Consider the following 15006-nt stretch of genomic DNA (forward strand, 5'->3'; position numbering starts at 1 on the left):
AACCCCAGTGATCGAGATCTTGCGGCCAATCTCACCCACCCCAGATTCACCGACAATCCACAGCAAGACCCAATTTGAATGATGACATTTCCGCGACCAAATGAACAGCACATATCGCAGACAACCTCCAGGAGCTATCTAAGCCACACCCAGTGAGCCGCAATCCAGGACCCCAGGTCCTGAGGCCGCACGCTACATTGCCGTAGGATACCCAATGAATAACGACGAGAGCAAGTATACTAGAGACACAAGGTGAAACAACATGATATGCCCGGAGAGATTCAGACTACTGGGTCAGCTGGCTGCATATCCGCACCAGGACAATCTTAATCGCCTCCGTGACGTGCCTGGTGCTGAGCGGCTGGTTGACGGGTGGGCAGTGCATCGCGAGGACGGGCGTGCTCTTCGCGGGGCTTCCCCGGTGGTCCTTCGACTTCTCCTGCTTCGACGACACGCGCTTTGCCTCCGCGAGCGAGCAGTAGTACGCAAAGTCGCAGAGATAGTGGCCTGCGTCCATCGACGTGTATACTCTCTGCAGGGGCATTAGACGGCAGTTCAGAGAGGGAGTGACATTGAGCGAACGCACCCTCATCGCATCCTCTGGATCCTCCTCCATCTCAATCTCCTTCAGGAAATGAACCAGCTTCGCGACGTCGACCTCGGAGTGGATCTCCTCCGGGAAGTTGTCGTAGCTCTTTCCAAAGCCACGAATGGGCGGGATCTCAGGGCCATCGCTGTGGCCGTGGCCGTCCGCGGGCACTGCAGACGACATGACGCCCTGCAGGTGCATCTCCATCCGCTCGATCTCGGACGCCTCCGGGGTCGGCGTAGGGCCGTCCTTGGGGAGGCTCGGGGCGTACTCGCCCTCCGCGTCCTTCATCGCGTAGCCGTGTCTGTGGGCGAGCCGTTCCAAGCGCAGAGGGCCGCGGCCAGCGAGGGCGACGTGGAGCACGAAGTCGTAGCCGTTCTCCGGGGGAGGCGGCATGAGCAGGGTGGGATCGTTGTTGGGCGGCAGGATGGGCGGGCGGGCGTGGAGGCTCGGGACGGTGGCAAGGACGCCTGCGTAGGTCATGGGGATCTGGGCGCAGGTGATGTGGATGGGCTGGGGGTCGTCTGGACGGACTGCGCGAACTCCATGTCGTCGGTGATGATGGCGAACTCGTCGTCGTCATCGTGGACGGCCGGCTGTGCCTGGGTGTGGAGGACGGCGTTGTGGAGGGGCGGATGGCGAGCCAGGAGGGGTTCTCGTTGAAGTTGCGGAACGGCTGGGGGGAGTGAGTGCTCGCGACACGACGGGGAGAAAGGGTACGAACGCACTCCGAAGCCGGTGAGGAGGACGCGGATGGCGTGGGGGTCGACGGGCGGGGCAGGCTGGAGCATGGGGGCAGCAGCGGGCGGGTCGAGGGAAGGAAGGGCAGCTCTGAGGGTGTCCATCCGCATTTGCTCAGTGCTGCGTTCCAACAACCGCCGCCGCTGCCTCGCCCCGTCCATCACCCCTGTCACGCGTCACACCCTCGACTCTCCGCTCCCCTCTCCCCCGCACCATCTCCTCCATCCACACACCGTCCGCCCGCTGTGCCTGCGTTCTCTGTGCTGGCCGCGCTCCGTAGACGACATTCATCGTTGCTCTAGCCTGGAGACGCGCATTGTGACAAGTCACACTATCCTCAGTCTTGTCGGGTAGGCTGCTGCTTGCTAATCGTGCGGCACGTCGGCGAATGGCTCATTGAGGACGTGATACTTATCCACCAGTTGATTTGAACAGGGCACGCCCTGACCTGGGCTGACACCGTCTGCCGTGACTTCAATGAGAAGACGACCTGGCGCCTGGGCATTCGTATTCAGTGACGGCTTTGGGACGGTGATAGACTCTCCCGTGGGACCCATCCAGCCATGCGATGCACACAACAGCTAAGTAGGTCCCGTTAGAGTGTCCTGACATCCCACGCCGTCTTGTCCGCAACGCTCATTGACGTCCGTCCCCGGGATCCCCACGCATTGACCTCCAAGATGCCTGGGCCTGAAGAATCTCCGGCGGGCGACACCCTCCCGGATCCAGCTCCTTTGTACGTCCTTGTGACGGGGTACGGTGTACGTCCCTGCCTCCAATCGCGCTCGCCATCGATCCTCTGAATCATGTCCGAACGCCTAGCCCTTCTCCACCTACGAGGTGAACCCTTCCTGGCTCGCCGTCAAGCCGCTGCACGACACGTCCCTCCGCACCCTCGACGCCTCCGCCCGGCCCATCCACATCACCGCGCTCGAAGTGCCCGTCACCTACACGGACGTCCTCTCCCTCACCCCCGGCTTCCACTCACGCCCACCCGTCCTGCCGGCGCCGCCCAACGAACCTACTTCCGCCTCCTCTCGGCCGCCCGCGCACGGCTTCGACTTCGTCCTGCACGTCGGCGTGGCGGGCTCCGGGCCCATGCGCGCCGAGAAGCGCGGGCGGAAGGTTGGGTACAACTCGCCGGACGCGGAGGGTAGGCTCTGTCCTGCTATCCCGACCGATGGGGACGGGGACGAGGGCGCGCGGAACGCTACGCCGTCGCCAGGCGTGCTGCACAGATTCGCGCGCAGTCTGTATGCATACCTGAAATCGCCCACGCGAGGATTCGGGAAGGGATACGAGGACTTCCCAGAAGAACTGTTCACCAAAGTGAACACGGAAGGGTTGCTCCAATATCTGAAGGAGACTGGTTTCACGGTACGCCTATGCCATCTGTCCTCGCTGCAGGAGAATAACCCGCGGGTGTCAAGCAAATCGTGCCGTCGACGGATGCGGGGCTGTATCTCTGCGAGTTCATCAACTACTGCTCGCTCGCGGAGGCGAAGCGGGCCGCGCCAAAGAATGAGAGCGGGAAGGCTACGCCGACATTGTTCCTGCATTGTCCGCCCGTCGATCAGCCGCTGAGCACGCAGGACGTCACTGCGGTGTTGCAGAAAGTCGTGTCTTGGGTCTGTAGCCAATGACCCGCCCGCAGGGCGTGAGGCCCGGGTTTGGACTTCGTTTTCGTTGCGAAGACGTGGAGGACGTTGTACCTACGGAACCTTGTGTTGTTGTATATCAATTGTCACTTTACTGCATACCGTCGTGCTGTCGGCCATTCAACATATCAACAGCGTCCAAGAACCTAGTGCCCCATATATCAAGAACCATCTACACAAAAGAAAGCCGGAAGACATGGGGCTGCTCATAGCTGGCTGCAGACCCACGAAATGGTCTTCCGGAGAGCATCCGTGACCTCTTCCGTGGACAGTGGCTCGCCCACGGGTGGGATATGTATAAAGAGGACGGGTGTGCTCTTTTCTGCAGTAGCGGCTGTGCGCTTGGACTCCGCAAGGGAGCAATAGTTGATGAACTCGCAGAGGTAAAGCCCAGCATCAACGGAGAGCGCGACCTGCTGGGGAACAGATATTCGTGTAAGCAGCGGCCCAAGCGGGCGATCGACGACAAATGCAACGCACGTCCACACCGCCTGCCTTGAGGTGCTCTTCGAGCTTCTCGCAGTCAATCGGCGTGAACAGCTCCTGCGGGAACTCCTCGTAGCCCTCGCCGAAACCGCGCTTGGGCTTGCCCTCCGCCTCCTCCACGATCTCGCACATGTTCCCCTCCGCGTCATCCTGGTCGTAACCATACTTCCGACCGCGCTGTTCCAGCTTGATAGGATTCCCACTCCTGCCCATGACGCCGATGTGCAGGATAAAGTCGTACCCGTCCAAGGGAGGCGGCGCGATGGCCATGGCAGGGTCCTTGGGGCGGGCACGACAGGAGGGCGCGCGTGTATCGAGGGCGCGAGCGCGAGGACGGACTGGTACAGAGTCGGCACCTCCAGAGAGGTGACATGGATGGGCTTGTCGTCCGCAGTGCGGAGGGTGGTGTTATGGAGGGGCTTGACGGCGAGCCACGATGGGTTGACCTTGAACGAGCGGAAGGGCTACGCTCTGCGTCAGAAGTAAACATATAAGATAATGTTACATGGACCTACCCCGTAGCCTGTCACCAGGACGCGAAGAGCCTGGGGGTCGACGGCGTGAACGGTCTCAGCGGGGACGGGCATGGTGGATTGCGATGTGCGGGTCTGAACGGTCAGGAGCTCATTTGTGACCTTTATAACTTCAGAACACGAAGAGATACGGCAGACGAGCGGTGGACGCAAAGCCGAAGGACGGCAGGCGATAACATGATAGAGGCCGCAGGGGAAGAGGTTGTTGTGGTCCTGAGCGCCGAGATGGGCGTGTGGTCGACACCAGGAACTCGCAATAGCCTGGCCTGGTGAGACCTAGAGCATGCAGATGCATGATTGTCGACGAGTTCCTCCTTTGAGTGGCTTGTGGACAGAAAGAAGAGGTGGTGTCCAGATGAAGTCGGCCCCATGCAGCAGGACTGACGCGTGTCATGTGACAGACGCGTCCCAGTGCTGTCTCGGCGCCTTCCAGTCCCGGGTCGCGCGACGACTACTTCGCTAGTACTGCATCCCTCTGCGCACACTTCATGCCCTCCAGTCCTCTGGCACAGGTGGGTGCCTCCATATCCGATTTGAATGACTGATGAGCTCACGACATATCAGTGACATGGTACGAATTCGGCGCAGATCCGCCGCCTTGACTCTGGACCTGACAAAGCTTTGGTGTTCGCAGCCCTGTTTGCTCCCGCCAGGTACCAGGGAAGGATATCAATTATCACCTCGATAACAGCTGTCAAGACCCTGGGCCTAGCTCCCAGCGACCCCATGCCAAAGTCCAGTCGACCATCGCCTCACTGTTCACACCCACCGGCAAAGGCCAACGCACCGACGCGCCTTCCTATTCCCAGACTCCCAAGTCTACGACACGAGTCCACGATTCAAAAAAGCGCGCCCAGCCCGATGACACTTCGTTCGCGCTGGAGCCAGGTCCCTCGAAGCGAACGCGGTTGCAGGCGGCGGCACCTCTCGCAGAGAGGCTACGTCCACAGTCGCTCGACGAATTCGTCGGACAGCCCCACCTCACAGGGCCAGACTCGCTCCTGATGCACCTGATGGATACTGGATCCACGGTAGCATGATCTTTTGGGGACCTCCCGGGTAGCTGCGAATGAAGTCTCTCGCATACAGTTACGTGCATGGTACTGAGGATCTCGTGTGATGTCGCGTCACAGTTGCGGAAAGACGACGCTCGCTCGGTTGCTGGCGGGCGTACGAACGCAGTGTTCAAGGAGCTCAGCGCGACGGACTCGGGGGTTGGAGAGGTCAAAGCAGTCGCGGAAGAGGCAAAACGATTCCTCGCTCTCACCGGGAGGTATTCTATTTCGTACTATGTGACTTTCCCCAGAACTTGACACGAGCTTGACAGACGGACCATTCTCTTCTTGGACGAAGTGCATCGGTTTAACAAGGCACAACAGGTTGGTTGCTCATCCGTGTTGATGACACACAAGACTGAACTAAACAGTACATCTTTCTGCCGTATCTCGAACATGGACATCTTCAAGTGAGTTGATCTTGATCACTTGTCGGTCACTGATGCTTACAAACGACTTAATTAGCTCATAGGCGCGACGACTGAGAACCCGTCCTTCAAGCTGACCGGCGCGTTGATCAGTCGGTGCAGGTACGTCGCCTTACCAGTACCTAGACGCAGCAGGTACGAACTACTCTGCGCAGGGTATTCGTCTTGGAGCGTCTCACGGACGAAGATATCCGCAAAATTGTCACGCAGGCCGTCGAGCGAGTTTCTGTCTCTACGGCTGACGCGCCAGTTATCGATGTAGAGGACATCCCCAGCTCCCAACCGGAGGAAGATCCTCTTACAGAGCTCCCCTCCTCTCTTTCCTCAACTGTCACGGTCTCTGATGGCCCCGTGCCGCCTTTTCCTTCGTACCCTCAGCTCACTCCCAAGCTCATATCCTCCATCATCTCCCTCGCCACAGGCGACGCGCGTACTGCACTCTCCCTGCTAGAGCTGGTCGTCACAGCGCCTCCCACGTCCTCCCCGGACGCGTTGCTAGATGCGCTCCGCCGATCCGTCTCGACGTCGTACGATCGTACGGGGGAGAGCCACTACGACATGATCAGCGCACTGCACAAGAGCGTGCGGGGCAGTCAGCCCACCGCTGCGCTCTACTGGCTCGCACGCATGCTTACTGCAGGCGAGGATCCGCTGTACATCGCACGGCGGATGGTCGTGTGTGCGAGCGAGGACATCGGGCTCGCGGACAATCATGCCCTGCCACTGGTAAGGAACTCTGTCTACCTCCTTGTGATCGGTTCAATGACCTTTTTGATGATAGGCAATGGCGGCGCTGCAAGCCTGTCAAGTCATAGGCATGCCAGAATGCCGTATCAACCTCGCGCACCTCATTTCCTACTTGGCCGAAGCGCCGAAGTCGACGCGAGCGTACGAAGGCTACAAACGCGCGGAGGAGGCCGCCAAGTCAGACCCGACTGTGCCTGTACCTCTACCTGTTCGGAATGCACCTACGAGGCTCATGAAGGAGCTCGGGTACGCGCGGGGATATTGTTACAACCCAGAATATGTGTAAGCAACCCTTTGACAGTGAATGTGCACTGACTGATCTGCTTCCCCTATCAGACATCCTGTTACAAATGATTATCTGCCACCTCAATTCAAAGATCAGGTATTTCTGAAGCCTGCAGGTGATCTGTCTGGAAAAACATGGGATGAAGATGCTCTGTGTAGATGGGAATTAGAGGAAAATAATGGGGTGCCTTGGGAAGGAAGGCAAAATGCTGCCTAGCAGCAGGCTGCAGAGACTGGATTGGATCAACCTACATACTGCTGACACCCAATCTCCTGAGGGTGTCATTGACATTCTGGATTCTCCTATAATGCTGACACACTGATATTGGATGTAACATACTCATGTATCCTGTGCAATCTACTTATGCTCAATAACTGATCCGAACCCATAACAAAAGAACCAAGAGAACAAGCTTGGCATATAATTATTCCTTCCACATGCGTCCTTTGCAGTTCTTTGCACCACACCGACATTTCACATAGACTGCATCATCAAAGTTTCTTACTTCCACCTAACCTTCAAGTAAGCACTGGAACTTGTAATCAGGTCATCAAACCACTACTGCATTCTGAGCCTTGTCATCCTCATCCTCATCATCCTCATCATCATTCCCATAGTAGGAGAAGCATAACTCATCTCCTGGAGCAACATCCCGCTGGGTGAATATAGTAGGAGGGGCTTGTCAAGGTTGGCCTCATTGATGTAGCAAGGATTGATGCAACAGTTGGGGTCACAGCTGTGGTTCTAGATCATATCTGGTTCAATACAAAGACATCACCTTGTTATGCACACAAGACTCACAAGGTATCGTGTGAACTGTGCATGCTCACATATCAGAACTCCACCAGGACAAAAAGATGTAAGTGAACATACATTTCCAGCATGGTATGCATCAACACTGAATTGGGAGTTCCATTCATCCTTGCCTTGCCTGAGGTGCCAGAAGTCAACATCAAAGAGGTATGTGCGTCCAAACTTGTTATAGACACTATCCATGTTGTCAGAGCTTGCAGGACAAATGTAGGAACAACACTCACTGGCCCCTGGCTTCAGCTTCTGCCTCCAGCAAGTATTCACCTGCATAGATCCCCAAGTATGTATTCTTGGGGATCCTCTTTGGACCTGCAAATACACCTAATTCTTCCTTAGCTTTGAACATTAGTGCTAGGTGGCCACCACTCACCCCATCCCTTGTCCCGAGTCTTGCGAATCTCGATGGGGTATCTTCGTCCATGTTGCACCACCTACACAAGTTAGTCAATCCTCACACCTTTGTAGAAACAGAACCTACACGATTGACACAATCATCGGAACAACCACAGAAGTCATTGCATTCGAAGATAGGGTAGTTGTGTTGAATCAACTGTCCCTTGTTCCTTCCTCCATGATACAAGAAACCGGCCTCGTGATACGCCTTCTGGCGCGCGAGACACTCACACGTCTTCGAGTTGGGATCGCAGGGGCCTAGACATCCGCAGCCTTGCAATTTCGCCGCGTCGGGCTTTGGTACACCCTCGCCGTGCCACATAAGGTTTGAATAGTGAAATTCGAAGGGTGGCGTGAGCTCCTCGTCGTCGATCTGGTTGATGATACGGATGGGCGGAGCGTGAGGCTCGTCCTCGAATGTATTCTCGATTATGGCCTGTTCGAGGATCTTGATTTGCATGTCACCCTCCCTACGTGCTCGTGGACCGAGAGCATTGATCCGATCTTGAAGTTCGTGTGGGAGATCCTTCGCCAAGACGTAGTAGTTTGCGAACTCCTTCATCATTCGACGATGATCCTTCTTCCAGCTGAGCGACAGGAAACCGGCTTTCCTGGCCGCTTCTTCGAGTGCGTTCAGCTCTACTTCAGGCTCATCGCTCGGGCTGGCTATGCGCGGCTCAACGAACGAGGGGTCGAAGTGGTCGCTTAGTTCCGCTGGCCCATCAGAAGAACTGCTGGATCTAGTAGAACGGCGGGAACGGGATGCGTCGCGAGAATCTCCCAACGGCGCAGTGCTGCCAGACTTATTGCGAGGCCTCAATTGACGCCTTGTCGGGCCCACCTCGCTGCTTGCCTGTCCGTCGGATGCCTAATTTCCTGATTAAACCTGTGTGTGCGGAGGGGTATCTCACTGTCTTACCTCGACTTCAGCGTCATCCAGATAGATGCAATCTCTTCTTCCGAGTCGTCGGCATGCGAAGGTGAGGGAGACGCAGGTGGGCCATACTCCGATTCTTCGAACCGCGCTACTCGTTCGCGCCGCCGTCGCTTGGGCCAACGGGTAGCAAACGGTGCTTCCCCCTCACTCTCATCCTGCGCTTCGACAACCTCACCAGCATGCCGACCACGACGAGGACGGTCCGAGTCTTCATCAGTTGCAAGGCCGTCGTCTACCGAATACCGTTTCCGTTGACTTGTTGACGACGTGGCGCTCGAAGTGCCTCTCCAGATGCTTGATTCGTGGCAGACGTTGCGGCAGTCTTTTCCAGATTGGACTCTTGCTTCTGCTTTGGTCTCATACGCAAAAGGCGGACACTGTCTAGCGAGAGTTGTTGCGCGGTGAACGATGCACTGGGGAGTTCGGACTCTGGAATGATTGTTGATTCGGTAGACGGCCCAGGTGAAGGTATTTCGTCTGGAGCGGAAGGAGCGTCCACGGCTATGAGTGCGGGTGAGCCATGCGCACGAGTATATCTAGCGAACTGACTCACCAGTGGTGGTTCCCTTGACCAGTGTGCTCACAGATGGCGATTCCACCTCTTCCTTGGTGACTTCAGCATTGGACGACGCCGGTGTTACGTGCGTATCATTTGGTTCGCCATGATCGTCATCGTCATCCAAGGTCAGATCAATCACTTGCTGGGTTCGCTCTTTCCACACACGATTGATAACTTCGGTTAGAGAGGAGTACTCCCCGATCTGGTGTCTGGCGCGGAAATGTGGGGCAGGAGACGTTGACACCTAAAGGTTGCGATACAATTTTATTCAGGGTCAAGATGAGAAGCTAGCCAACGTACCTCAGATTCTGCCTCTATTTGAGAGGTAGAAGAACTGCCCTGCGCAGGGACAGCAGCTTCCTGTTGGGGGCGGTCAGCGACAGAGTTTGCCGGAGGATCGGTTTCCTGAGATGGAGACCCAGATTTGGTCGTGCGAGCCGCAGTAGTAGCAGGCAGTAGTTCAAGCGTGGTCGGCCCAGGTGAGCTATCATTTGTATAGGATCTTCGGCATGCGGTGGTTCAGCGTCACTGGCGGCAGGGATCGCAGACTCCACAGAATCCGGTTCGACTTCTGGTCCATCGGTGCTAACAGACTCGCTGGCGACATCGTTGTCGATGGCCTGCACACCATCAGGTGCTTCCTGCGCCGGCGCCGCGGAATGAGCCGAAGGCGAGGATTTTGAAGACGGATATGTAAGCTCGAGACTGCAGACCTCCCGGGATCTACTTGCCCCATGATTTGCAAGACGTCAGGGGCAGATGGGCTATCCCTGGTCGGGCTTGACACAGCGACCTGAGACGAGAATACGGCAGGAGCGGGACTGGGCGAAGCTACATCATCCTCGTTCTCCTTCAACGCGATGGAATGGGCGACATGGTAGTGGTCTCGCGGACACTTTGCGATGCAGATCGACTCTTCCTCCGACTTGCATACACATCTTTGAAGAATCCGTTGGGTCCGCCTACACGGTCTTGACGATTTGCCTATGCTCGGAGCTAACGGCGTGATCCACTTCGATGGCATGGCGGTACAGATGGGTTCAGCGAGCTTGTGTCTGGACTGACAGTCTGCCGCATCTTTCCCTGGAGTCCGTCGCTTCTCGCCTGGGGTTGAAAGCAGTCGTGAACGAGGGCGTTCGCGTCAAGCGACGGTGCTTTCTCCATGGCGCGAGCTGACAGCCCGCTGGTCCTTGGCTCGTCATCCATTGAAACTCGGGAACTTGGGTGCAGCAATGGTGTCTCGCGTCGTCGTGGTCCTGCTCGTGATGTGCAGCTGGGTATCTGTGGAAAGAGCAAGCTGCGCATCCTCTGACGGAGTCGCGCTCTGAGGCGACTCTAGTGCACACTCGTGAGGAAATGTCAAATATCGCGACCAAATCACTGACCGTGGCAGCTCAGCCTCCGCTCTTCGACCGACCCACATCTTCAATGTCATCCGGAGAATCATGCAACGGTGCATCTTCCTGATTGCCACCGAGAACCAGATCATGCATTTGGTCCTCGATGGGAATCTCGTCGTCGTCTTCTTCATGCGCAATGAAAGACTCCTCTTCAGCCTGTGAAATCGATCGCTCACGCTGCTATGGTAGATGTCTGGTTAACACACTGGAAGGACATATCTCATTATGCTCACCTCTATAACTTGAGCAGCGATCTGGGGTTGACTAGACACAGCACGCGTCAATTCACTTCTCGCAACTGTAGAGGTTGGCTTCTCTGCCTTGGGCGGCACGAGAGATGCCGAAGCCGCCACAGGTTCCTCCTCCTCCTCGTCATCGTCAATGAGAATCGACCCGTCCGCGTCATACTTGAGCGCGTCGTGCTTGCGCGCGATGGCAGGTTGAGACTGGGTGCGCTTCAGAGGCGGAGGTGCCTCCTCCTCGCTATCCGTGATGTTGATGACGTCCACGTTCTTAGCGGGTGCTGACGCGTGGGGCTGTTTCGCTGAATACCAAACCGGTCAGTATATATGAACCAGCAGTACTAGTAAGAATGCTAACCTCGTACGGCCACGGGTGCTTTCGGCGGTTCCGGCTTGTCACTATCCGAGGACAGCTCGATGACATCGACATGGCGAGGGACGACGGCCTTGCGGCGCTGCTGGGTGGCTGTATGCGGTTCAGAACGGACATCCAGCCGGTAAAGTAAGACGCAACAGTACCTGTCAAGTTATTTGCGGTGCCGATATCCGCGCGCTTGTTCGCATGCGTGAGCTTGATTTTCTTTCTCTTCCGTTTGCTCGGGAACTCTGTTGGACAAGGAGAACGTATATCATGCACTGTACACACAAATAGAAACCTCGTGATGTACCCTCTGCTGACACCGACGAATCACTGGCCCTTTTGCCCGTCTTCGCGTTACTCGCGCCCGGCTTGGGGCGGGGCACCTTAGTCAAGCCCAACGACTTTCTCTCGCTGCGCTTCTCAGGGACCGCACGCCCCTCGCCCTCGTCAGACGACGAGTACAGCGCATCGAGAAAGGGCCTCTTCTTCGACTTGGCCTGCGAGAGCGGGGCGGCCGTAGCTTTCGATGTCGTTGCAACGGGCCGCAGAGTAGACTTGGACCTGTTGTCACGCCAGTTCCAACTTTGGCGGTCGAGACCGATATACCCATGCTCTTCTTTGGGAGTCCCACAGAACCAGCGGTAGAGGAAGAGCCACAGACTTTTGCGAGGTCGCCGTGGATGTGGGCGCTTTGGGACCCTGTACAGTCGCAGATCCCGTCTGCGTAGGTCTCGCAGGCACACCAAACCTGACAGCCGCACTGTCCACCGGCGCAACTTTGTCGTTGCTTTCGTGAGCCAGCGTGCACCGCTGCCACCTGCCACACCAGATCGATCGACCTCTTTACCCTTGCACCACCTACGGGCTGGGAGGCTGGGGGTCGCTCCTCAGCCAGTCGCCCAAGGAGCTGTTCTTCTCCAGGAACGCGGCATTCGGAACGCGGAGCTGTCGCGGGGCGCAGGCTGAGTGGCAGGGGGCGGCTTCGAAGATGCGGCGGTCGGTTTTGCTGCCGGGGGTGCGAGGGCAGACGGTGTGGCCGGCTGCGAAGCGCGGACGTCCTTCTCGAACTCGAACTGGAGCTGGAAAGGCCTGCCCCTCGAGACGCGTTTCATCGCAATCTGCCTTCGACGCGGCTGGACGCTGTCCAAGGGCGAGGCCATAGGCCCCTTAGGCTGTAGCGAAGGTCCCGGCTCTGCAGAGCGCGTCGGTCAGCACCATCGCCCGTTCATCTCAGAACGTCGCACACGCACCTGGTTCGACCTGCCTTTCCCGCTCGCCGCCTCCCGCATCCTGCGGCACCTTCGCCTTCTTCAACAACTTGTTCCTCGCCGCTCGCTCGTCCTCGCTCGCGGGCACGTCCGGCTTCCTCTTCTTCGTCGGGCGTGGCTGGGCCTGCGAGGCCGGGGGCGTCGGGTCGAGCTCGTCGTGCATGTCCTGGGTGCTTGCGCGGTCGTCGTCTGAGGGCGCCGCGGAGGGCGAGGGCTCTGTGTGGGACAAGGCGAAGGACAAAGATGGCGGTCAGGCGCCGCGCGCATGACAAGAGGACTCTCGTCGATTACGCACCGGGGAGGATGGCCCATCGGGGTGCTTGGGAGCCAGAGCTGCGGCTCGGGCCTGCAGACATCGCGAAGCCGCAGGTCGTATTACGTCTCTGCTGGGACGCGTGCTGTTGAGACGTCGATGCAGCGATGTACCGTGACTAGTGGCCTCAGCAGCAGGGCGGGACGCCGGAGAGCAACACGACAAAGGTGCGCCTACAGAGAGAAAGACGACACAGGCCACCGCAGGCGAGCGTGCGCTGTGGCCACAGGTGCGTGACGGACGAGGCGTGCGTCGCGCGGTGTGCAGACCGACTGCAGCCCGCCGGCGGCAAGCGAGGAAGGCCACGGAACGCGGCCACGTGCCGCCGTCATCTCAGATCTTGCGTCGATCAGACAATGTTGCTAGACGCTCGACGTTCCGCACCCACAGAGGCTGAGGACGTTACTTAACGGTTGCGGCACACTCCCCATCCTCCCAACATATAGCCATGGACAGTGATGAGGTCTTCATACTTACTCGCCGCCCGTTATGTCCAGGTCGCGCCATTTAGAGTGATCCATCTCTCATCATACGTAAATGAGTACACGACACCAGGAGCAGTGCAACTATTCACATTGCACCCAAGCTGCGATGTCCCACAAGTTGACATAGCTATGCAAGTTGTATAGACAGATATCTCTCGAGTATAGACAATCTCTGCCTGACTATGAGCAGGTCCCGATGAGCAGGTCCGCAGCATGAGAGCCATGCGATGGCACAGACTCGTTGACCGCCCTCCCGACAGATTTGTGTGAGCGCAACGCGGCGGACTTGCGGGGCGTGGGGGCATACACAGACCCAGAGATACAGGCCGCTCAGGAGAGCACTGCCACAAGGACTGCGTGCCATCTTAAGCCTATTTGGCATAAACTATTTCGAGCGTGTCATCGACAAGTCTGGATCGTATTGCAGTATAATGAATGCCGCGCCGCAGAGAGGGATCAGCTTAGGGCAGTATCACAGCCCTATCAAAGTGACGGGGTGAGCTGCAAGTGGGACTAGTACATCGGATGAAGTACCGAGAACGGGACGTACCGGCGAAGCTTGGGCTCAAGCACTGCCAAAGATTGCATATCATCAGCAGCTCAGAGCCCGGTCTGAGAGCGATCTGCCATTGCCACCGTGACAGAACACTGAACAGATATACTCGGCACGCTGAATTGCCCGGGCTTACAGAGTTATGATGTGTGTGCAATCACTGGTCTACTGCGTCAGCAAAATCGGCCCTTGAACGTTGGGTTGGTCAGGACGCTTAGTAGAGCGGCGTGTCGGGGCTATTTGAAGACCTGCTATAGCTTGAGTATCACCAAAGGTACCAGGTAATTTCACTACGCATCGACTTGCTGCAGGCATGCCGAAGGCCTAGACCATGCCCCGCAGCGACGGGTTCGCGGGTGCATTGCAATGTGGGGTAGAGTTCGCACTCACGGGCACTCCAGAACGGTCGCGCCGAGCCGGTGCCGCAGCTACTAACACCAGAGTAACACTGTGGCAAGCTTTCGGGAGCGGTAGACACGAAGGCGCGAAGACGCCCGGGGTCGGAGACATATGTACGCACGTTTAGACGGATAGCGCCAGGCCGAGGAAGGGACGCTTGGAGATTGCTTGGAGAGGGTTGGAGTGGGTGGCATGGATGCGCGACACGAGGAGGCGTGAGATGACCTCGAGGAGAGGGTGATAAGGTGCGAAGGGGTGGAGAGGAATGGTAGCCGGTGTAAGCAGTATAGCCACTGTCGGAGCGGGGAACAACGTGGGGGACTCGTCTGCAGATATGAGACGCTCTATCAGAGCTAGGGCTACGCAGCGTATCGGTATATAAGGCCTGCGTTGTTGGGACACGGCCGAGGAGACGGGGACACGATGGGCGGTCGGGCGTGATGGGCGCCCCGTGTGGCGCGAGAAGTCTCGGATCGGGGAAGCGGCGGGTGGACATTCGTGCACTCGGGCTACGTCGTCGTCGCATCTTCGGATACACACATCGAAAATGGAGATGAACGCACACTACTCTGGCGCCGAGCCTGTGCAGAGCGAACGACGTGATGCCATCGTGGCGACCGTGCTGCGGAATAGTGTGCCACTATGGCGCCAAGTGCCGAGCGGCGAGCGATAGAGCCGGATTAAAAGGGCTGGGATGGAAGGAGGATGGGCAGAGAAGGCGTGCGCACAGCATACGAGCAGACGCGAGCCGCAGCGAGTG

General features: G+C 57.6%; 6 protein-coding genes across 6 annotated transcripts; 2 read left to right on the plus strand and 4 right to left on the minus strand.

The window, feature by feature from the left end:
• Positions 1 to 65: 65 nt before the first annotated feature.
• Positions 66 to 1680, minus strand: B0H18DRAFT_975735 (uncharacterized protein). The gene is made up of 3 exons (XM_048044101.1): positions 1318 to 1680; positions 1160 to 1265; positions 66 to 1113 (listed from the first exon to the last, which is right to left on the minus strand). The coding sequence occupies exons 1-3, from the start codon at positions 1489 to 1491 to the stop codon at positions 287 to 289; spliced, it is 1107 nt and encodes a 368-aa protein (XP_047899080.1). The 5' UTR covers positions 1492 to 1680; the 3' UTR covers positions 66 to 286.
• A 330-nt stretch (positions 1681 to 2010) lies between these two features.
• Positions 2011 to 2973, plus strand: B0H18DRAFT_1114191 (uncharacterized protein; the record flags this gene model as incomplete). Its single annotated transcript, XM_048033086.1, has 3 exons — positions 2011 to 2091; positions 2153 to 2707; positions 2761 to 2973. The coding sequence occupies 3 exons, from the start codon at positions 2011 to 2013 to the stop codon at positions 2971 to 2973; spliced, it is 849 nt and encodes a 282-aa protein (XP_047899081.1).
• Positions 2974 to 3194: 221 nt separating this feature from the next.
• On the minus strand, positions 3195 to 4061 carry B0H18DRAFT_1114192 (uncharacterized protein; the record flags this gene model as incomplete). The annotated part of the gene is made up of 4 exons (XM_048033087.1): positions 3195 to 3401; positions 3469 to 3753; positions 3831 to 3938; positions 3990 to 4061. The coding sequence occupies 4 exons, from the start codon at positions 4059 to 4061 to the stop codon at positions 3195 to 3197; spliced, it is 672 nt and encodes a 223-aa protein (XP_047899082.1).
• A 390-nt stretch (positions 4062 to 4451) lies between these two features.
• Positions 4452 to 6844, plus strand: B0H18DRAFT_1207047 (uncharacterized protein). The gene is made up of 10 exons (XM_048036200.1): positions 4452 to 4519; positions 4596 to 4660; positions 4720 to 5038; positions 5141 to 5280; positions 5335 to 5387; positions 5435 to 5472; positions 5528 to 5592; positions 5646 to 6216; positions 6272 to 6519; positions 6574 to 6844. Exons 1-10 carry the CDS (start codon positions 4496 to 4498, stop codon positions 6737 to 6739), a joined length of 1689 nt encoding a protein of 562 aa, XP_047899083.1. The 5' UTR covers positions 4452 to 4495; the 3' UTR covers positions 6740 to 6844.
• Positions 6568 to 8722, minus strand: B0H18DRAFT_412930 (uncharacterized protein). The gene is made up of 8 exons (XM_048037978.1): positions 8649 to 8722; positions 7815 to 8597; positions 7707 to 7767; positions 7561 to 7657; positions 7397 to 7511; positions 7325 to 7339; positions 7086 to 7267; positions 6568 to 7034 (listed from the first exon to the last, which is right to left on the minus strand). Exons 2-8 carry the CDS (start codon positions 8292 to 8294, stop codon positions 7025 to 7027), a joined length of 960 nt encoding a protein of 319 aa, XP_047899084.1. The 5' UTR covers positions 8295 to 8597; positions 8649 to 8722; the 3' UTR covers positions 6568 to 7024.
• Positions 8723 to 12000: 3278 nt separating this feature from the next.
• B0H18DRAFT_413006 (uncharacterized protein) lies at positions 12001 to 13196 on the minus strand. The gene is made up of 3 exons (XM_048037979.1): positions 12792 to 13196; positions 12479 to 12712; positions 12001 to 12420 (listed from the first exon to the last, which is right to left on the minus strand). Exons 1-3 carry the CDS (start codon positions 12850 to 12852, stop codon positions 12116 to 12118), a joined length of 600 nt encoding a protein of 199 aa, XP_047899085.1. The 5' UTR covers positions 12853 to 13196; the 3' UTR covers positions 12001 to 12115.
• Positions 13197 to 15006: the final 1810 nt, after the last annotated feature.

This window comes from Fomitopsis serialis, assembly GCF_022376445.1.
Source record: "Fomitopsis serialis strain Sig1Antser10 chromosome Unknown B0H18scaffold_4, whole genome shotgun sequence".
In the NCBI taxonomy this organism is placed as follows: domain Eukaryota; kingdom Fungi; phylum Basidiomycota; class Agaricomycetes; order Polyporales; family Fomitopsidaceae; genus Fomitopsis; species Fomitopsis serialis.